The sequence below is a fragment of the Mesoplodon densirostris genome, chromosome 3 (assembly GCF_025265405.1).
Source record: "Mesoplodon densirostris isolate mMesDen1 chromosome 3, mMesDen1 primary haplotype, whole genome shotgun sequence".
NCBI classification, from domain to species: Eukaryota; Metazoa; Chordata; class Mammalia; order Artiodactyla; family Ziphiidae; genus Mesoplodon; species Mesoplodon densirostris.
Genome location: NC_082663.1, coordinates 77,160,733 through 77,183,241, shown reverse-complemented (window position 1 = coordinate 77,183,241; position 22,509 = coordinate 77,160,733). Strand labels below are relative to the sequence as shown.

Genomic DNA, 22,509 nt, shown 5'->3' with positions numbered 1-22,509 from the left:
ATGACCCAGGTTTGACATATGAGTTTTTGCTATATTATAATTATTGCTTTAGATTCAGATATAGATACTATGAGACATACTTAGCTTCTGACTATATACCATTTTGTCCAGAGAATGTTCTAGACTGAACTGTCTGGAATGCTTGGCATGTCTTCAGTGTGCTGTCATAATGTTAATTACCTTTAGGATTAAACCTCACCCCTTCCCCAACACACACACACACACACACACACACACACACACACACACACACACACGGTGTTTCTTTTTACTTCTCACTCTACTGAAGCACAGTCAGCTCTTCATATCCATAGGTTCCACATTAATGGATTCAACCATTTTATATAAGCAACTAATATAAAACTAAGTCATTTTATATACAGGACTTGAGCAGCCTTGGATTTTGTTATCTGCGGGGGGTCCTGGAACCAATCCCCCACGGATCCCGAAGGATGACTGTATTCATTAAATGGCAGTAGCTGGATCAGCCTTGGTGAGCGAGATGCATGCTTGAGGGCCTACGCATCACATCCATCCTTGCCACACTGACTTCTCCATTCAGGTGCCGATTGTGCTAGCATTAAGGTAGCCAATAGCAGACTCTGGCACACATAAACTGTCTGAGTCTTTCTGTCTTCTTGGTTGTTTTATTGCCTCTTCTGAGATGGACACTGTCTGGTGAGTGATAACATGTGATACAAGGACCTTCACTTAGTATACATCATTACTTTCTTCAAGGTTCTAAGAGTGATTGTAGCAAGGAATTATCACCATCTCCCAGGGTCCTTGTTAGGATATTGTGGTAGGCAGGATAATGGCCTCCGAAGATGTCCACATCCTAATCCCTGAAACCTGTATGTTATTTCACATGGCAAAGGAATTTTGCAGATGTGATTAAAATTAGGGACCTTAAAATAGGGAGATTATCCTGGATTATCTGGGTGAGCCCACTGTAATCAAAAGAGTTCTTAAAAGTGGAAGAGAGAAGCAGAAGTGGGAGAGAGGGAGATGTGACTCTGGAAAAATGACCAGAAAGATACAAGGCTTCTTGCTTTGAGATGGAGGAAGGGGGCAGCAAGACAAGGGGGCAGACTCTAGAAATTGGAAAAGGCAAGGAAATGGATTTTTCCCTTAGGGCCTCCGGAAAGCACTCCTTGATTTTAGCCCACTGAGACATATGTCAGACTTTTAATACACAGGACTATTAGATAATAAATTAGTGCTTTTTAAAGCCACTAATTCTGTGGTAATGTGCAACTGCAGCAATAGAAAATTTAGGCAAGTATTAAATCCTGTATCCTGAGTGGGTACTTATATATCAATCAACTATCCTTTCTCCAACTTCATTTTCTGTCTGCCTTGATCCAGCACCTTCAGAATTTAGTCCCCTTGCACTCTGTACTCCCCTTGCTCCTGCCTGTCAGTACTGACTAAGCAACTCCTTCCTGTTACACTTTCTCCCTTAAGAGGCCCAGCACTTCCCTGGCTAGGTTATATTGTGACTTAATCCTAATTGTTGGGCTGGGGTCTGCAGTGGACATGAAAGTGGGGTAGAGGAAGCCATGTTGTCTGGCAAAGGCAGCAGCTTCTGTACCATCTCCAAGCATGGGGAGAGCACTAGCTTTTAACTGGGAGACATGGGCTACTTCTGCAGGCCCTGAAGGTTCAGGGTAATCTGGGGACTGAGGTGACCCAGTTGTACCCATCCCATGTTTTAGGTTCTGCTCCTGAATCAGGGTATTAACCGCACATTGAGACCTGCCAGGGGAGAATCAAGCTCTTCCTGGAGCTCTGCTTCTCTCATAAAAGTACTGGGCCTGGTCCTTAGGTTCTTTGGCCCTCCTGCTGCAGAAGAGAGCCTCTTTATATGCTTCTAAGGAAGCTCTCTGGCTTTCACACTTAGTCTTATGCTGATTAATCACTCTGTTGCTTTTGGATATAGCCATCCAATTCCATAGTTCTTCTAGTGATGTACTTTTTGGTGTCAATACATGTACTTGCTTGTACATTCCTTTCTACCAGTATATACTTCCAGTTCATCACTGGTGAAAGTTTTTAGCAGTTGCACTGTTACTATGTACCAGGGTTTATCAGTGCTCCACCAACTACTGGCATTTTCAGCCAGCTGGTGGATAGGTCATCCAGCTCCAAAATTTCTATTCAATACTTGAGAATCAACTTTTTCAGACCACTCACTGGAGCCAGCTGTCACAGGTCAATTTCCCTGGGAAGCAGACTCTGATGCAGAGATTAGCATATAGAAGATTTACTGGGGATTATTCTCAGGATAAAAACCTATAAAGAAGTGAAGGCATCACTACTGACCCTCACAGGGTACAAAGATAGTCCTATAGAGTTCCAGAATTCAGGCAAGGAGCCAGGAACTTATTCTCTAGCACTAACCAGTCTTTGGAAGCAGTTTCTCTCCAAGAAGGAAGCATAATCTTGGGCATGGTAGTTCTCTTTTCCTGAAATCAGTGACAGGAAAGAGGGATTTGGGGAATCCTTGGCTGCAAGAGCTGTCAGCCATCAACACTCACAGCAGATGGGAAAATGAGTGCTTCAGTCTTACTGAGGTGGGGGCTTGGGGTACTGAATGGTATATCACAGTCAAACTACAACTATTACTATATGTGTTCCTAAATAATATGTTGTTCACTTCGAATTGTTGAGCAGCAAACACAGGCCTAATTGTGTAAGGAAAGGAAAATATTGCTAGTATTAGATAAAAGCTCCTAGTAGCAGATAAGCTGAACACATACTTTGGATCATGCTCTGACTTCAGCTTCCCTAAACATTTACAACAGGCCCCTTATAGGAAACTCAGGAGACAATATAGTCTTAAAAAACATGACTTTCAACAGTTGGAGCATCTGGCAGAGGAAATAAGCAGAAATATGGTTAAAGGGAGTGTGCTCTTTATATTTCCTATTTTTTTTTTTTGATATGGACCATTTTTCAAGTCTTTACTGAGTTTGTTACAATATTGCTTCCGTTTTATGTTTTGGTTTTTTGGCCCGAGGTATATGGGATCTTAGCTCCCCAACCAGGGATTGAACCTCACCCCCTGCATTGGAAGGTGAAGTCTTAACCACTGGACCGCCAGGGAAGTCCCTGTATTTCCTGTTTCTAAGCTTACCCTGGTCTATAGCTAGGTCCTACAACACTTCCGTGAAGTATAATGAGTATCCTCAGCTGAATCAGCAACAGAGCATTAACAGTACACAGTAATCTCATTAGCAAGTGGTTAGGAAAATCCAAATACAAATCCAGGTCAGGCTCATTGGGTCATTATGTCTTAAGATGATGATGCATTTGTAGTGGGGGTCATGATGATGACAGCCCTCAGCATATTTGTGTCTTGAGTCACATTGCTACCACCTAGTCTGGTTGCCCACTGCACCTAGTGTCCAGCTATCATCCTGACATCTTCCTTCACCATTTTTCTGAAGATTACTTTTTTTACTTTCTTGTGTTATTTCTTCTATTTCCTGTAGTTCGTGCCTTCGTCTTTCTTGGTTTATTTCTTACTTTGAAGGAGCACATCTTCCAGTTGTTTCTTTAGAAGAGAGTAATGAGATATACTTTTTTTGTGTGTCTTTATGTCTGAAAATATCTTTATCTTACACTTATGTTTGATAATATTTTAGCTGGGTATAGAATTATAAGCTGGGTATTATTTTCCTTTTGAATTTTGAAGACTTTCTTTTATCATCCTGATCCTTCTGTTTCTATTAAAAAGTCAAGAATTGTTCTGAATCCTAATCTTTCATTTTTTATCTTGAAACTTATAGAATATTCTTATCCTGGGTTCTAAATTTCACAATGATAGACCTTTATTTAGATCTATCCAGCCATTATATTGGGTACTTTGTCAGCTTTTTCAGTCCAACAGCTAATGTTCTGGGAAATTTTGTTGTTCATTTCCTCCCTTTTGTTTTTTTTTTTTGGATAATGAATCTCTTGAACTTATTGTTTGATTTATTACTTTTCTATTTTTTATATCTTTTTGCTTCTAGAAGATTTCTTTAACTTAACCATCTGACTCCTCTATCAGATTTTTCATTTCTGCTATTTTAAATTCAATTTTCTAGAGCTCTTTTTATTTTTTGAATATTCCTTTTAATAGTATCCTGTTCTTGTTTTATGAGTGTACTGTTTTCTCTGATCTCTCTGATAATAATAATGGCAGTGTTTCTGAAATTTTCCTTTTTCTGCAAAGTCTCAGTTTCTTCCAAGTTGCCTTTTTCTATTTATTCTGGTCTCTCCGTTTTGTATTATAGGCTGTCTTCATGTGTCTAATAATGTTTGGCAGTCTGTTCATGTTTATCAGTGGGAATTAAAAAGCTAATTGGAACCTCTGAGTGTATGGGTGAGACGTGTGATGTTTGAGCTTCACTATAAGTAATCTGAGTAGTCTGTTGGGAATTTTCCTCCATGCCCACCCCCATCCATCTGTATCTGTTTTTTTGGGGGTTTTTGGTATTGGAATTTTTTCCAGCTTTATTGAAATATAACTTGAGATATAACATTGTACAAGTTTAAGGTATACAATGTAGTGATTTTATATATGTATGTATTACAAAATGATTACCACAATAGGTTAGTTAACACATCTTAGGTTAGTTAACACATCTATCACCTCACATAGCTACACTTTTTTTGTGTAGTGAAAACTTTTGAAATCTACTCTCTTAATAACTTTCAAATATACCATACAGTATTGTTAACTATAGTCACCATGCTGTTTCATTGCATCCTCAGAACTTATTTATCTTATAACTGGAAGTTTATACCTTTTGACTACCTTCACCCATTTTCCCACCCCGCTTGCTCCTCACCCTGGCAACCACCAATCTGTTCTCTGTTTCAGAGTTTTCTTTTCTTTTTTTAGATTCCACATATAAGTGAGATCATACAGTATTTGTCTTTCTCTGTCCATCTGTATCTTTAGAACTTTTATTTAACCTGGTTTGATTTTCCAAAGAAGATTCCTCTAGTCTTCTGCCTAGAGACTGAAGGTCTGACTACTTACAATCTGAAAGTTTAGAAGGGATGAAGGCTGGGGGAAGAGAGGGAAGGTAGTCACTACATTCCATATCAATTTGCATATGGTACTGCTATCCCCATTTCAAAATCTCTCTTGTCAGAATGTGGAAAGACATTTACTGAGTTACATGGGATGGAAGAAGGGAAAAGAACTGCTGTCAAACAGTCTTATTTTAGCACATACATCCACTCTCCTTCAATCCTGGGGTTACCTAGAATACTGTCTCTGTGCTTTGGAGGATTTTGCAGTATAAATGGAATTGGTTTTTAGCTTTCCCCATCACCAGCTTGGGATTTGACTTTCTCAGATCTGCTAAATCAGTTACCATTCTTATATCTGCTCATCTTCCAAATGTCATGGTGTTTTCTCCTCCCTTGTCCTCCTAGGCCTTGTGGATTTATGTCTTTGAAAAACAAAATCTTTTACTGTAGTGTGTATAGGGTATGGGGAAATAATGCTGTCTTAAAAATATGGATGTTTAATCTGCCACTCTAAGCTGGAACTGAGATTGCAAGTATTTACAGCAAGGGTCAACAAACTTCTTCTGACCCTGCCAACCACTGATTCTAACACTATAGTTTTGGCTTTTCTAGAACTTCCTATAAAATGAATCATACAATATGTAGTCTTCTGTGTCTAGCTTCTCTCACTTAGCTTTATTCTTTGTTATGGATGACTGAACAGCAGAAAATTAATAATAGATCTCAAGCTAGGTTCAGTTTAATTCTCATAAGGTGGCAGAGGTGATTCAAGGAAAAGGAGGACACATTTAACTTTCAGAAAACCAACAGCTTCATTTCACAAAGAAAGTTTTTTATCATGTGAACCTGGCCCACAGTGTATGATGTCTACATAAGCAACACTTGTCCCTTTTTTCTTAAAGGCCCTTCGCCATTTGGTTCATTGCTATATAGAGCAACGACCTTGATTATGCCTACAGAGAGCAAAGGATATTAAGGTGTTTTAACAAGGCAGTATAAAGTGATTAAGATTACTGATATGGAGTTGGACTACCTAGGTTTGAATTCTGGCTCTGCCATATACTAGCAATTGTCTTGAGTAAGTTCCTTAATCATTTTTTTTGCCTGTTTATCTGATTATGAGGGTAAAAATAGTAATGCATAGGATTGTCAGAATTAAATGAGTTAATACCTGTGAAGTATTTAGATCCGTGCCTGCCTCCATATGTGCTATAAAAGCATTTTTTATGATTGTATTGTAGATTACACTAAGAGAGGAGAGCCTAAATTTTATTAAAGTAAGTAGGATCATCAGTGTTTACTTCGTCAGAAATGCTCTGGAGCATGGTTTTAGAATCTAAGAATCCTACCAGCTCTTGTCTTCCTTTCATTCCAGGTTATACCTATTTTGTGGCAATTATGGCCCAGTCACAAAGCATTTGGCACCATATCTATAAATAATAGGTTATAATTAATTGATTATCCATTTTTCCCCCCAACTTCGTTGTTAATTGTTGTTTGAACTTTATATTCAAATGGATAAAAAGACAAAGTTTAACTTTAACACATATCATTTAAAAGAATAGGTAGTATAGCGTAGAAGTTCAGATGCTAGAACCAAACAGACTAGTTTGTAATCTGGCAAGTTATATGACCTTGAATAAAATAATTAATCTCTGTAAACGGGGATATTTACAATGTCTGTGTCATAAAGTCATTGTAAAGATTAAATGAGAGAAAGCATATAGCCAGTTCAAGTGGTTAGCATCCTAGGCAAGATATGGTGATAGCTTGGGCTGAGATAGTAAGAGTGGAAATTGAGAGAAGTTTATGGATTCTAGAAATATTTTGGAGGATAAGTTGGATCAATAAGAGAGATAGAGGAAGAGGAAGATGTCAAGGATGATTTACAGATTTTTGGCATGAACAACTGGGTTAGTGGAGGTATCACTTGACAAGATGAGAAAGGCTAGATGAAGAACAGATAATGGGATTTGGGAAACCGATACAGAGTTTACTTTTGGACATGTTAAGCTTGAAAATCTGTGAAATTCAAATGTGTTTGATATGGGTCTGTATACCGGTCCTTTGTCAGTTATGATCATTATGAATGTCTTCTATTTATAGTTTATTAAATATAGCCATATTGACAAGTAAGGTAGCCTTGAATCTGTCTCTAAGATTGATGGCCCTCTATAATATCTTGACACCTAAAAGGTAGGAAAAAAATGGATAGTTTCAAAATAGCTCAACCTTATATTTCTTTTGTTTATTTTCATTATGTTTAAGGTTGAATTGTATGAAATTGCTATTTTTAAGGTCAGAAATGTCTAATATTGGTAACTTCATATGGTTCCATTTAATATTTAAAGACCAAATAATGGTCCTTTATTTTTGAAGATGTTTTTGCTAGATGTATGCTGTAACATCAGTTTTTATGCATTCATATGTACTCCTAGTCCTTTAATCATCATTAAACACAAAGGCCTATACTTTTTAAAAGATAACACATTTAAGATATGACAAAATGAAGATAAATTTTTAAGCCAAAGTATTTAACTGGATTAAAATAAAATTATATTTCATATGACATTACAAAATATATTTTACACATAACTGTTCTTATAAATGTTTTGTTCTGTACTAATGTACAATTTATACTCTTGTACAAAGGAGTTGAATAACAGAATCATCTAAAAGTTTAAAGCTAAACCATATGATTTTCTTGTGTGTGTCTTTCTGGAATAGGGTCATATGCTATTTGTGTTTCATTTCTTCTGAAAGCATACCCTACTGACCAATTCCTAAAAGTATAAATTTTCTTTTATCTTGTACTTGTGGATTGGTTGGGTGCAAGAAGGTAACTTACATTTTTGCATCCTCATAAATCCCCCTGACTTGGATATCTGCCTCCCATTTGGATTTCATTTAGCCATATTTTACCTGATAAGGTTTTAGCGTCTTAAAAGAAACAACTTTGATTTGTAGATTTTGTCATAAAAATGTGTGGATTTTATATTAGTGTTCTTTCTCCAGCCGATGCCTCCAGTGTAAATAACAAATCAGTGAAAGAGCTAAGGGCAGCTGGTGAGAGAGAGAGAGAGAGAGAGAGAGAGAGAGAGAGAGAGTGTGTGTGTGTGTGTGTGTGTGTGTGTGTGTGTGTGTGTGTTATGTGACACAGCCGGAGTTAATGACATAGGTATGTGCTGGTTTAAAGTAAAAAATGCTAGACTTTATTATTCATAAAGAAACTTTCTTAGCAGATATGCTTACCATTGTAATCACAGAAAGACTTATATGAAGTAAAACAAAATAATCTTGAAGTTTTGATTTTAAAATTGGACATTTGAAAAACCCTGAAATTCACTCAATTTTCATTTTACTTTTCCTAAAATCAGTTATAAGTTTAAAATATATATTATAGGAGAACTCATTTTATAACTTCATAGCAACAGGTTAGCTGAAGAAAAATCTGTCAGGTTTGGCAATGGTTCAGAAAATATGTGAACCTGTCACTGTAAGCAGTCTCAAAGGGCGAAATGCTTTACAGGAGCTAATTAACCTTAGAAAATAATTACACAAATATGCAAATGTTGTTTAGATAATTCCATGTGTTATCAGCTCAGGTATTCCATCATAAATGCAGACCTTGCAATGCCTAGGTAGTAGAATCTGGCATAGTTGATAAGGCTTTGGTTACTGTATCACTTCTGTTTGGCATTTAACAATTAATGATGCCAAGAGTACATCAGGAAATTCAGCCGGTACTCTGAATACTACTGAGCTCCACGGTGTAAATATTCTATGCATTCTGCCACTAGCAAGTTCTAATTAATCGATTTACTTTTGTCTTCATGCACTTTGTATATTTGCATATTTTAAAATCATCCAGCTTGAAGTTACTCAATACAAAATGCACTCTGATGTGAAATTCATGGAGAAACCTGTAAAGTAGATTTAGTATGTTTGCATTTCTGTAATTGAGGCATATTATAAAGTATTTCCTCTTGAAATCTGTTTAGTTTCAAAAGACACTGCTGGTAGTATATACTCTTTGGATTCTGGTTTATAAATATATAATGATTGTGGACACAGTGTGGGCTGGGGGTTGGAATGACACAGATGTGCCTTGGAACAGCACCATCTCATTTATAAAATGGGGTTTTAGTAATGTAATATGTCAGAAATATATATTAAAAACTACTCTAAGTTTATTAATTCCTGTGCTACCATTATTGGGCTTAACTGTTGCAGGAGGCAGCAAATATTTGGCAGAATTTGTTGCATCTTATAATGATGAGGATCTGGCTTTCCTAAACACTTGAATAGAAAAAAGCCATACATTGGTGAAAGCCTTGGGAAATAGTCACATAACAAAGCCAGATTTTTTATAGCTAAGGTTTATCTCCTTTATCACCTGTTTTTAAAAATAATACTTTGAGTTAAACTATTTCTTAATTATAGTCCTTCAAATATGGAATTCATGTAGCATCGTTAACTTTCTTTTGACAATTCAGGATCACTATTGTTCCTGTCAGTTATTGTGCTTTAAATGCAGCACTGCCCTCAAGTTGCTCAGTGACAATGCTAGTAGTCTCAGACTCCTTGCGCTATATGTGCTCTTCCAGTTTTTGTGGGTTTTCTGTTTTTTCAGCTATCACTTTTTACTCTTACACCCGTTTGAAGCAACCCTTTTGATTTGCTACTTGTAAACATGCAGTGGGTTCGGCACAGATGTTAGAATTTGTTAGATATGAAGATGTAAAGATCCCACTCAGATGCTGATTCCCCCTTAGAAGCCAGCAGTAGTTACTCAGTAGGATTTCTGATTTTTTGGTTGTTGTTTTCTTATTTTATCATAAAGAGCATTCACTTTGTACTAATTTTGGAAAGTTCAGAAAGATCTAAAGGAGCTAAAAATAGAAAATATTCATAACCCCACCATCCATAAGCAGCTGCTTTTAATATTTTTATTTGATTCTTCCTAGTCTTTTTCAAGCCTTTTTTCATAGTGAAAATTATACCACCTCTAAACTTAGATGAACTGCATGTATTACTTCATAAACTCACTGAATACTATAGCTACTTAGACAGATAAACTGTAATCTACTTAAATATTTATTTTTGCATTATTGGACATCTAGGCGTTATCCAGTTATTTGCTTCTATAAATGAGACAGTGATAAACATCTCTGAACATCAGTCATGTGCCACCTTGCAGATTATTAGAAGCTAGATTCCTGAAATGGAGCTTGAATATTCCTTTGTCTTGGTTTTTGCAACGCACTTCATGGTACTTTGTCAACAGCGTCACTGCCAGTAGTACTAGCATTGTTAGTCATTTATTAAATGCCTATAGCATGCCTTCTGTTTATATCTTGAACCCAAAAGGGAATCTACCTTAAATTGCTTATATTCTAGAAGGAAGAAGTGACCTGGCAGATTAAATAAATGGCAGGATAGAGAAGAACCAAGGAAATAGCACAGGATTCAATTTAAGCTACCATGGCTAATAGTAGAACTGACATGTAAACTTGAGCCAACAATACTTTACAGTAGTTTTAAACATAGTCAGGATAACAATACATGTAAATAGATTAAATACTTTCCATATATTGCTTGTAAGTTGCTGTGGGTCAAAGGTTAGCAAAACTCTTTCGCCTTCTGTATGAGAATCCGACCTTCAGTTAACTTTCTAGCTCTTATGTCCCTGGAAGCCTGATAAGGTGGTGTCTTAAGTTGGGTTTCCCAGGTAACAGATTCTGAAGTTGCATGTAAGAAGTTTGTTGGGGAATTCTCTTGGGATCAGCACCTGTAGGAGAGCAAAACAATAGAGTTGAACTTCAATATAGTCACAACAAAGGCCTCACTCATCTAACTCCTTGGTGATCTCTGGATCTGGGATGGCTTTTCAGAGATGTCCTGCCTTGAGGCAAGAGATAGGTCCTTTATAGATCCACATCATCTCAACCAGACGTTGGATGTAAATTGCCTCAGAGGTGGGATTGTAACTTTAGTCAAGACAGCTTTATTTGGCTGAGGGCAATTCCTAGACAGTACCTCAGTTAAAGCTATCCGCTGCCAAGTGTGCCACTTGCACAGCTCAGGAAATGAGCTCCTCTAACTAAATGAGGCTCTGGGAAACATACCGTGGCATCCACTCTAAGTGGTTGGTTGCTGGGCAGAACACTGCCTATGGTGGAAAATGACCCCTGGTTGGTAAACTGCATCTGGATTAGAATGAATTATAATGGACTATAAATATCATAATTTTCATCTTCCCTGAGGGTAGTAACTCTTGTAATTGGGCAAGTCCCTTGCAGGCAAGGACCCTGGAAGCCATGCCTATGGAGTTGTTGCAAGAGGCATTGGCTTCTGTAGGTTATAAGACTTTTAAGGCAGGATAACTCCTGTATCTGCCCAAGGTGAGTCCGATTCCCTCACTCCTGAGCTAACACCCCATGGGCCAAAGAGACTAACTCCCACAAGGTTCTGTGTTGTGTCTACTACAGGAACTGCTGTGAGGCTTCCATTAAAAGGAATGCCTGCTGCTGCTCTGATGGCAAACTGTGATTCCTACCCTGGATCTTTTTGGGTCAATGTGTGTCAAGTGTGGCCTAGAATAATCTTGTATAATGGTTTAGTTGTGCCCATGGATAACCCCCTAAGTAGGTGTTACAGACATTTTTTTTCAATTGGGTCTGGCTTTTTAGAACATTAGGTTTTAAAATCTAAAACTAAAGAATAATTTGATGACCTTACAGTCAGGCTGAAAATATTTAAGTACTTGGGGCACATGTATACTTGAGATTTCTTTTTCCTGCTGCTCATAGACCATTTTAACAGATACCGCCATATACTGTGGAAGAAAAGACTCAGCTATAATACTAATCTCTGAAAACACTAGTCTTTATATGTGAACAGTGGAAAGAACTGTTAGTTCTTAGCTCTCCTTTAGTCATAGATGGGACATTTGGGCCTGGTTGGCAGTTTCCATTATACGTCAAAGTTTTGCTGATTTTTCCTCTGAAATTACTTATTCCATCCCTTCCTTTCCATTCACTCTGCCATCACCCGAAGTAGTGGGAGAGTCTATTACTGCTGAACTGCTCCCTTGGAAGTGTTCTCACCTTTAGGTTTTGCCTAGTCTAAGCTGCATTACCCATGAGATCCCAGACTGGATTTCATGATAGCAGTTTTGTCTAGGATTTTCAGCTATTCATGTGTAATCCAGATTTTTCCCGGAGCATGAATAAGATCCCTGGAAATAGTAAGAAGGGAGGCTGGAAAGATGGGTTTAGAGACATTGGCTACAGAGTTCCAGTTATTTATTTTGTAGGCAGTGGTAATCATTTCAGTAAATGACCTTTCAGGCAGGAGAGTGAGTTGATCAGAGCCAGGCTTCAGCAAGATTAAGCTGGCAACAAAGTAAAGGGAGAGACTAAAAGAAATGAGACTAGTTAAGAATCCATTGTAGCAGGACTCAAAATGAGGTGGGAACGAGAGGGATGGGACAGGTAGGCTCTCAACAGTATAAAGGAAGAATTAGTGACTGTGAGAAGAAAGTAGGCAGGGCTTCGCTGAGGTCAGGTAGTGTGAATTTATAACAGACCCATTGGACTTGGTGTCAAGACAGTCCATCAGGAATAGAGAAAGTAATACTCCTCACACACTAATGCCTCTCCTGTCTTTATGTGTTAACACCCTTATGAAATTGCAAACACATTGAAGGCCAGGATCATGGCTTAGTTCTTATCATCCTTACATTTCCACTTCCAGTGTGGAGCCTAGGGGGACAGAGTAATCTAATCTCCTATGTGTTTTTATTCTGTCCATATATAGAAGAATATTTAGGACCATCACAGATATTTCACATTGTTGGTTCTGCCAACTGTCAGCAGATAGAGGCTCTGTTATCTCTATTTCTGTTTTGTTTTTACATTTCATTGTGAGATATAACTAGGGAGACCAGGTATCTGGGTTTTCTCTAGACAGTCCCAGTTTAGACCTGTTCTCCGAGCACAATTACTAACATTACCTTTCTTCACTCTCAAAGGTTTGTAGAATAAATTCTATGGTCACTTTATATATATGTACAGAAAAGTGCTAAGTATGTATTAGTCAGTTTAACTATAACTGTAAAGAACACACTTGTGGGGCTTCCCTGGTGGCGCCGTGGTTGAGAGTCCGCCTGCCGATGCAGGGGACACGGGTTTGTGCCCCAGTCCGGGAAGATCCCACATGCCACGGAGCGGCTGGGCCTGTGAGCCATGGCCGCTGAGCCTGCGCGTCCGGAGCCTGTGCTCCGCAACGGGGGAGGCCACGACAGTGAGAGGCCCGCGTACTGCAAAAAAACAAAAAAAAGAACACACTTGTGTAACTACTACCCCAGTCAAGAAGTGAAACATTGCCAGCCACTAGAAGTCTATTTCCTAATCACAACTCTATCTCTCTTCCTTAGAGTTAACCACTATCCTGCTTTTAATGATAACTATTTTCCTACTTTTTATACTAATGAAAGCTAGCCAAAAATGCCTACAAAGATTTCCTTCCAATTATGATTCTTCTATCTATTTTACATACTTTAGGTGTGGGTAATTTCATATTTATGTTACTAATAGATATCTTTGAAAGTATATTTGTATTTTAGTATATGACTACAAGGTTGTAAGTAATCATTTCTGAAGATACATGTTGTGTTTTTGTTATTTATTTATTACCCTGTGATTTTATGAAGAAGACACAGCTCTTGGCCTCAGGAATTTGATTAACAAGCAATTACAATACAAACTATTCAGTGCAATAATGGGAACATGTACAAGATGTGGCTGTAGGACATTACCTAGCCTTGGGGATGAGAGGGAAAACTTTCACTAGAAGGTGATGTTTCATTTGAGTTCTGAAGACAAGTAGGAATTATGCAGGTAAAGGTGGTGGGTGAATTAACGGCAGAATACTTGGGTCACTTTCCAAACAGCAATAACAAAAACAGCCCAGAAATAAGAAAAGTATGGCACAGTTAGGTTACTATAAGTTGTTCCCTGCAGTTGGAACACAGAGAGTGTTCTCTGTGGTCTCTCATGGTTGGAGAAGTGTAGCTTTTGGGTCATCGTATTTTGCACATACATTTCGAGGCAGAAGCCAGATCACGTAAGGCCTTAGTGTCATTCTGAGTTTGAACTTGGCAATAAAAACACTTCAGAGGGTTCTAAGCAGTGAGTGAGCAACATGGCGACATGACCATAGTTGCATTTTTGAAAGGTTATTCTTAACTACGGAATTAGAGAGAGCATTTAAATGGTCAATCCTAGAGGCAGGGAAACTTGGACTGTAGACTGTTGCAGTCATCCACTTGTGAAAGGATGGGCTTGAGCTAAGCCAGAGGAAATGAGAAGGGAGAGAAGTGGGTGGCTTTAAGAGACAGTTGGGGACAGAATCAACAGGATTTTAATGATTGATTTTATGTGGAGTTTGAGGGAGAGGGAAATAAAAGATGATGCTCAGATTTCAGCAGGAGGTGGGGAGCAAAGACAGTGACACAGGTTTGGAGAGGAAGTTATTAGCAAGGTGTTGAATTGGTTGAGTTTGAAGTATCTGTGGGACATTCAAAAGGAAATGACCTTGGGTCTGGAGCTCTGGAGAGAAATTCAGGGCGGAGATAGCCATTAGGAAACAATAGCTTTTAGGTGGTAAGTGAAGCCATTCATATGGACCCTAATATGATATTTAAAATTTTCTGAGATGGAAAATGTGAATAAATTGTGTTCATTGTCTAGTACCATGACATTCTTAGGGAATTAGTCTTTTGGTGTTAAAGCTTCCAAGAAATATTCACACAAAACATTTTCACAATCTGTTTTAGTTTTTATCAGTTTGGGGTTTTTCAGCTCTTTGGTTGTTTGTTTTTTCTTTTTTTTCCTTTTTCACATTATCCGAGTTTTAATCACGAAATGTGCCCACTATAGAAATAAACACAATAAAATGAAGTTATTATAGAACTTTTGGAACTAAAGCAACATTCATACATTTATTAGGGATTAGCAAATTAGGAGAAGTATAAAAGGTCCCAGGTTTATATGTTTAGATTTCTTCCAGTTCTAGAAATAAAATATGTATGGAAAATTCTTTTAGGAAAAAGGTGTATTTTTAAAATAATATAAATTGAAAATATTTGTTGTTAATTTTCTGCTTATTTTCAGTTTACGGAAGTACTTAAAACTTTATAAATCAAATAACTTAGATGTATGTATACTATAAGTATTTTCAGGTATACATATAGAAATGTATCTGATTTTTCTTAGTGTTACACTGTTTTATCATAAGACCACTATAACTTTCTGCTATGCAATTCTGATGTACTTAGATATATTTTAATATCTCAGATATGCCCAGAATGAGCAATTTCCCCTCAAAAATGTACTTATTTTAAATACTTTCTTTCAGAATATTATAGTAGCACTTAAGTTTAGCAGTAATTTACTAATAGTTTAATACTAATTTATTCCCTAATTTGGATCTTCAATGTAGTTTTTTTGTATTGTTATTATTTGGAATGAGCTATAACCATCTTATTTCTTATGCTATGTAAGCAAGCATATAATTTAATTTTTGATTACTCTGATAATAATTAGATACAGTATGATATATGATATTTGTTTTACTTATAGGAGAATGGTTCTCCTGAAGAACATGCAGTCTATGTGTGGGACCATTTCATAGCCCAGTCTGCAGCTGAGAATGTATTTTTTGTTGCTCATAGCTATGGAGGACTTGCTTTTGTTGAACTGGTAAGTGCACATTTAACTCTTTCTAATTTCCAAACTCCTTACAGATTTATCCCCTCCACTCCCTTTTTCTTTGTGTCATTACTTTAAATTATTTTATAAAGGATGAAAATTATGTATTTTGAGTAAGTAATTTTATGATGTTTAAAAAGAATATATTTCTTTATTGTGGTAGAACTTTTCAGTGCTAACCAGAAAGCTTTTTGCCTGTTCCTTATTTACATATTACTTTGTTTTTAACACCTTTATTGGAATATAATTGCTTTACAATGGTGTGTTAGTTTCTGCTGTATAACAAAGTGAATCAGCTATACATATACATATATCCCCATATCTCCTCCCTCTTGTGTCTCCCTCCCGCCCTCCCTATCCCACCCCTCTAGGTGGTCACAAAACACTGAGCTGATCTCCCTGTGCTTTGTGGCTGCTTCCCACTATAGATATTACTTTTTTTTTTTTTTTTTTTTGCGGTAAGCAGACCTCTCACTGTTGTGGCCTCTCCCATTGCGGAGCACAGGCTCCGGATGTGCAGGCTCAGCGGCCATGGCTCACGGGCCCAGCCGCTCCGTGGCATGTGGGATCTTCCCGGCCCAGGGCACGAACCCGTGTCCCCTGCATCGTCAGGCAGACTCTCAACCACTGCGCCACCAGGGAAGCCCCATATTACTTTTTAACTTCTACATTATAGCCCCACTTTCCATACATTTTATATTTGTGATTCTTGTTTTATGGGTACATCGTTGAAGCATTATTATCTGTAAAGTGTTTAAAATTTCAGTAGACCCCTTAACTGACAAAACTGTCTCTTCAAGTTAGTACGTGATCAGAATCCATATAATTAGTATTAAAACTATCAGAAAGCTCCCATTAATCTAAGTGGAACTCAATGCTTGGTCATAAAAATCTTTGCATTTCAAAATAATCTGATTCCTAGGGTGAAGATTATGTGTACATAATGGAAAACTTATCAAGATTTCTAAATTTGGTCAGTATTATATGCAGTATTGCAGTTAGCACACTTTGTGCAGGTATGAATGATTAATGATATATAATCAGTCCTAAAAATGTGCTCCATGTCCATTACCTCTTATGTCACAGGAAGGTACCAGTGCTCTAACAAAATGGCTAATTTGATAAAAGTGCATTTGATAATTTTAAATCCAAATAGCCTAAAGTGGACATTAAAAGCTGGCGCAGCATTGGTTGTCTAATTTTTATGTTTCTAAACTTTGCTGTGTATTTCTCTTCATCATGGAAATTAAATATATTTCCATGGTCTTTTCAACTTTCCCACGCCTTATTGCTTACCCACATGATTTAGGTATAAAACTAGCGGTGACACCTGAGAACACTTTAGCTGACCTAAATTTACAAATACTGTGCTCTCTTAAGATCAGTAAATAAATCATTTATATCTTAAATTGATTTCACTTTTTTAGAAATTATATTCAAGTACTTTTAACTGCTGAATTTATTTATTTTAATACATAATGGGTATCTTAAGATAGCTCTCTAACATACAAGTATGACGTCCTTTTTAAAATGTGAATGTTGCTTTTCAAATAGTTCTTTTAACCATACAGATATAGATATATACAAACACACACATATATAGCTGATATATATGTACCTTATGTTTTCTTTCTGTAAGCCATTAAATTACATAAAACATGAAATTTCACAACTTACAGAATAACTTAAAATATGTCTGAAGGCCTGTAAGACTATTCAAATTTCAGATTTCTGTAAAACATAAATTTCCATATTTTTACCTTAAGACAGTTAACGAAAACCTTTTGTACATCAAATTTGGAATTTAAGTGCATTTTGGACAGTTTTAGAAATGAATTTAAGATACCAGAGTAACAGATGACCAGTGTGACAGTCTTATTTTGCCTGTCCTTCTTGTCACACACTGGTGGATATTTCTGCACTTTTGTTCCACTTTAATATAAAGCACACAGATGTTTCAGAACAAGACTTGACTTCTGACCTTGAGGCTATTAGGGTCAGGGTCCTCAGGGCCTGTGAAATTATCACAAGCTGAGCTAAAGTTTTTCTCCATCACAGGAAGTAACCAGTAAGTAAGAAGTTAAAAAGGAGCTTTGTCAGAGAGACAAGATGGTCTCAGTAAGGGTCAGCTTCTGTAGTCTGCTATCTCTGCAGGAGGTGCATGCATGGGAGGAGGAATATAATATAACCACTGGCACATCACATATCTGACAGGCAACACCAGGACTGAGAAGTCTATTTAACTTAATATACCTTGTTTAGGTTTTAAAATATTAATGGCGATTATCTCAACTTCATATATTTGCTACTTTTTGTCAAATAACTTTGATGGGGGTATGTAAAGAAGGTGTATAGATGGTGGAAGCTAAAGAAAAAGTAGTTTATGACCTATTGAAAAAAATTTCTCTAAACAAATAAGATTGTATACTAAGTTTTACATAAATTTTTGACAATGCTGGATTAATATATTTAAGACCATTGTGTTTCTACTTAGTTTCAAGAATTTTTGAAAGATAGCATTGATAAACAACAAAAAAAATTGAAATATGTTTAAACCTTTTGTTTTTAAAGCTGAATAATATTCTTTCCTGTTCGCCCCATTATTCTTAGAGGAAAACTCATGGTGTTTAAAATGTTGACAAATATTCATTCTCTCAGGATTTTTCAACATATGTGTATTATATGAAACTGTTTTACATGGATTAAAATATTTAAGATTAACTTTACAAGAAAGTGAGTTGTGGACATCTTAAATTATGGTTTAGTTTTTATATCTCAATAGTACATTATACACATCAGACATGAAATCTTTTGGATTTCAGTAAAGTTTAACTTTTTAAAAATTATCATAAAATTTTACTCCTGATTCAAGACTCTACACACACACACACACACACACACACACACACACACACACACACACACACCCCTTATAGATGGAACAGCGCTAGTTTGTAGCATTATGTTTGAATGCAGGGAGATTGTTTTTCTACCATCCTCATTCAAGTTCACATTCTTTTTTAGGTCATGAATTTTAAGAAAATTTATTTTAGATGTGAACTGTGTGACTAGTACAGTTTCAGTATTACATGTAATTACTTATAGTGCTTATTGTTTAAAAACAGGTACCAGTCAGGACCCATGCTAAAATGTATCTTGCCATTTATTAAGTTAAAATTATGTATAATTGGAGTTTAAAATTAAGGTACTACTAATAGAAATCTGAAAAATTACTTTTAAATTTAGAGCACAAAATAGTTGTAGAGCTTTCATATTTTGCTAATTGTTGTTTTTGAAAACTGAGAACATAATTTATTATTATGTCCTATTTTGAAGTGCTAAAATTTGCCTGAAGAATACAAGAGGTAGTTAAGAGATTTATTTTCAAAACCAGTGTTCAGTTATGGTAGTAAATATTGGAATTTGATCAGGCCTAACCTCATAAAACAGTATACAGTTGACTATAATAATGAGAAAAGTCATTATTAAAACATCATTTTCGAAGCTTTAAATTTCTGTCTAGGAAATTCTATTTTATATGTGGTAGATAGAATTAGTAGTCATAATCAACAATCATTTACCAAATTCATCTAGAAAAACATCTACAACTAATGCAGCTTGCTTTTGCCTTATATTAGTGGTTAAAAATTTAAACTCGTTTGTTAGAAATTAACTGTCAAAAAACAATGCAGTTTTTAAGCTTTTTCATAGTCTTTCACCAGCCATTTTATGAAGTGATTCCATTGCTTCCATACTTGGTCATTTCAGAGTGCTATGCTCTTGTCATTGTAGATGATGGTTAGTTTGACAAAATCAAGCAAGCTTAAAATTTTCTTTTATTTGCAAATGAGTTAGCTTCCTTGTCAATGCCCAGTTTCCAATCTTAACTCACCTTACCTTCCCTGTTTGCAGTGCTCTGTACATCAGTTTGCATTCAGATTTCTTTCCTTAGTCAAAGTGAGATTGTTGATATTTCTTTTAGAACACATTAGACAATTTTAGCAAATATATTCATTAGCTTATTGAATCATCTCAGCTGATATAAAATTATTATTCTTCATATTACTTTTATTTTCTTTTCCATGTTATTAGTGGTATGTTTTCAGCCACCATTAAAAACATCTCTTAGAAATGTGTGAAAACTGCACCTTTTGAAAGTATATCTCTACCCATTTTTGATTTTGGTTTCTCCATGCTTGTCAGCACTTGATTGGCACCTCACTTGCGTGTGAATCAAGGAATGAAGGGAACTCTATTTTCCTGCCATTGTTCCATGCTGGGCTCTCTAGCCTCCAGGCAGCCTAAGCTGACCTTCAGTAGCTGATAGAGGACTATTTTTTGGACTTAGCTGTGTGAGGACACTCAACCTCAGTCTACTCTAAGTTGATCTTTTAAAATTGCCTAGAGCATGATTTGGATTTACACTGAAAAGAAAATGGAATGGGACTGAAAGAATTAGTTTTTACCTTTAGTGACATGAGTTAACTGTGACCTTAAAGAAACATCATTTACATTTTGTCTGCAAAGAACAAAGCAAATTGGATAGTAGCATATCTGCTTAATGTGATCAATGCTAAAAAATGGGCTGCTGGGAATGAAGAACTGAGGAGAGGTAGAATAAGGGCAGATAAACAAAGAAAAATTGATCCATTAGAGTATCAAAACAATTCAGGCCTTCTAACAAACCTACTTTAAAATATAAGTAATTCAGTAAAAATAAGTCATCATTTGTAATATAACTTGAATTTCTGAGTTGGCTGCCTACATGATACAAATAGCATGTTAATGCATGGGATGATTACATCTTGTATGGAACGCTATCTTAATTCTCTAGTTGTTTTATATGAAAACAATATAGTTTCTCTACTTTGTATGCTCCTTAGAGGCAAACCAGAGATTATATTATTTTTGCCTCCTATATTCAACTTTGTTTAATTTTGCATATACTATAGATACTGTCTTTTGATTGATTGGCGATAACAGTAATTTTAGGAGTTAGTTGCAAGAGTCCAAGTAAGATCCAATAAAAGGCTTTACCAACGTAGAAGTGGTGGGAATGGTAAAGAAGAAGCACACATTAGGAGACAGACATTAGGAGACAAATTCTACATGGCTTAGTGACATTGGATCTGGAAAGCTGAACAAAGAGGAAGAGGGTGTGATATCTTTCCCTGTACACACCTACAGAAGCATGTCGAAGTGGATATGAAGGGTATCCAAGCACGACAGATAACGAGTAATGAACAATGATTATGCAGATATATAGATATTGAGGAAAATGTTTGCATATACTGGATATTTAATAATTGTGGTCAATAGAATAAATGAGATATCAAATCAGAGTTTTTTAATATAAATTTATTTATTTATTTATTTATTTATTTATTTATTGTTGGCTGCATTAGGTCTTCGTTGCTGCGCTCAGCTTTCTCTAGTTGCAGTGAGCAGGGGCTACTTTGTTATGGTGTGCGGGCTTCTCATTGTGGTGGCTTCTCTTGTTGCATAGCACGGGCTCTAGGTTCATGGGCTTCAGTAGTTGTGGCACGCGGGCTCAGTAGTTGTGGTTCGTGGGCTCTAGAGCACAGCCTCAGTAGTTGTGGTGTATGGGCTTAGTTGCTCCACGGCATGTGGGATCTTCCCGGACCAGGGATCGAACCCGTGTCCCCTGCATTGGCAGGCAAATTCTTAACCACTGCGCCACCAGGGAAGTACTCAAATCAGAGCTTTAAAAGGAAAGAGTTACATATACAGATGTGATTTGTTAAGCTTCACAATTTACCTATATATTGAGGTTTGATTTTTTTTTAACTTTTACTCAAATGATTTTTAATATGTATTAGGAAATCTCACTGTTTAAAAGAATGATTCAGTTTATTAATTTTTATGTTAACTCCTCTCCTTTTGTCCCATATCTAACCAACCAATGTATTTTGTAAGGTTTTTTTTTCTCTGAAATATTGATCATGTCTTTTCCTCTCTGTGCCCACTGTTAATTTCATCATTTCACAACAGTATCACTGAACTCTTATACCCATTTTCTTACTGGCTCTCTTTTCTCTCCATTCCATCCTGTATACCACACCATGATAGGTACTATTTAAACCCCCTTTTTACTATGCCATTCCAGAATCATATTGGCTCTCTTGCATCATCTCTCCTCTCTGTCACTTTAAGACTTTCTGTATAATCTGATTATCTCTTTCCAACTATATTTTTCCCAATAGAAACTTTCAGTTCTAGTCTAATTTCCTTACTGCCATTGTTCCATCTCACTGTACCTCTACCCCCAGCCTCCAAGCCCAGTGTAGTAGAAGAACATGAAACTTGGAAGATGACCTGGGTTTGAATATTAGTTCTGATATGTACAGATTATAAGTTCAGACACATCCCTTATGTGTGTCCTCCTCTGTAAACTCTATATATAAACTCTACTTTATATAAGTAGAGTTTGAGGTTTAAATTATAAAATTCCTGGTTATTAGGAATTAAGTCATTGTTTGTTGAACATGAGTCTAAATGCCCATAGTTTATGCTCATTCTCATTTTTGCTAATGCCGTTTCTCCCAAGTGAAAGAATTTTCCTTACTAGATTTTTCATAAAGTATTCTCAATGAACTCCCCCTTTTTTCTATAGTATTTATATGTTTCACAATTTAAAACTTTACTAATCAGTTTTGTTTTTAAATTATCTTTGATCTCTAAA

At 36.4% G+C, this 22,509-nt stretch overlaps 1 protein-coding gene across 5 annotated transcripts in view; it reads left to right on the top strand.

The window, feature by feature from the left end:
- The window catches only part of ARB2A (ARB2 cotranscriptional regulator A), a 436,918-nt gene that overhangs the window by 219,193 nt on the left and 195,216 nt on the right, over window positions 1–22,509 (top strand). For all 5 annotated transcript variants that reach the window (XM_060093155.1, XM_060093158.1, XM_060093157.1 and 2 more), the window contains one exon: window positions 15,678–15,797. In XM_060093155.1, coding sequence (XP_059949138.1) covers window positions 15,678–15,797 — 120 coding nt within the window. The remainder of the gene's footprint in view (window positions 1–15,677; window positions 15,798–22,509) is intronic.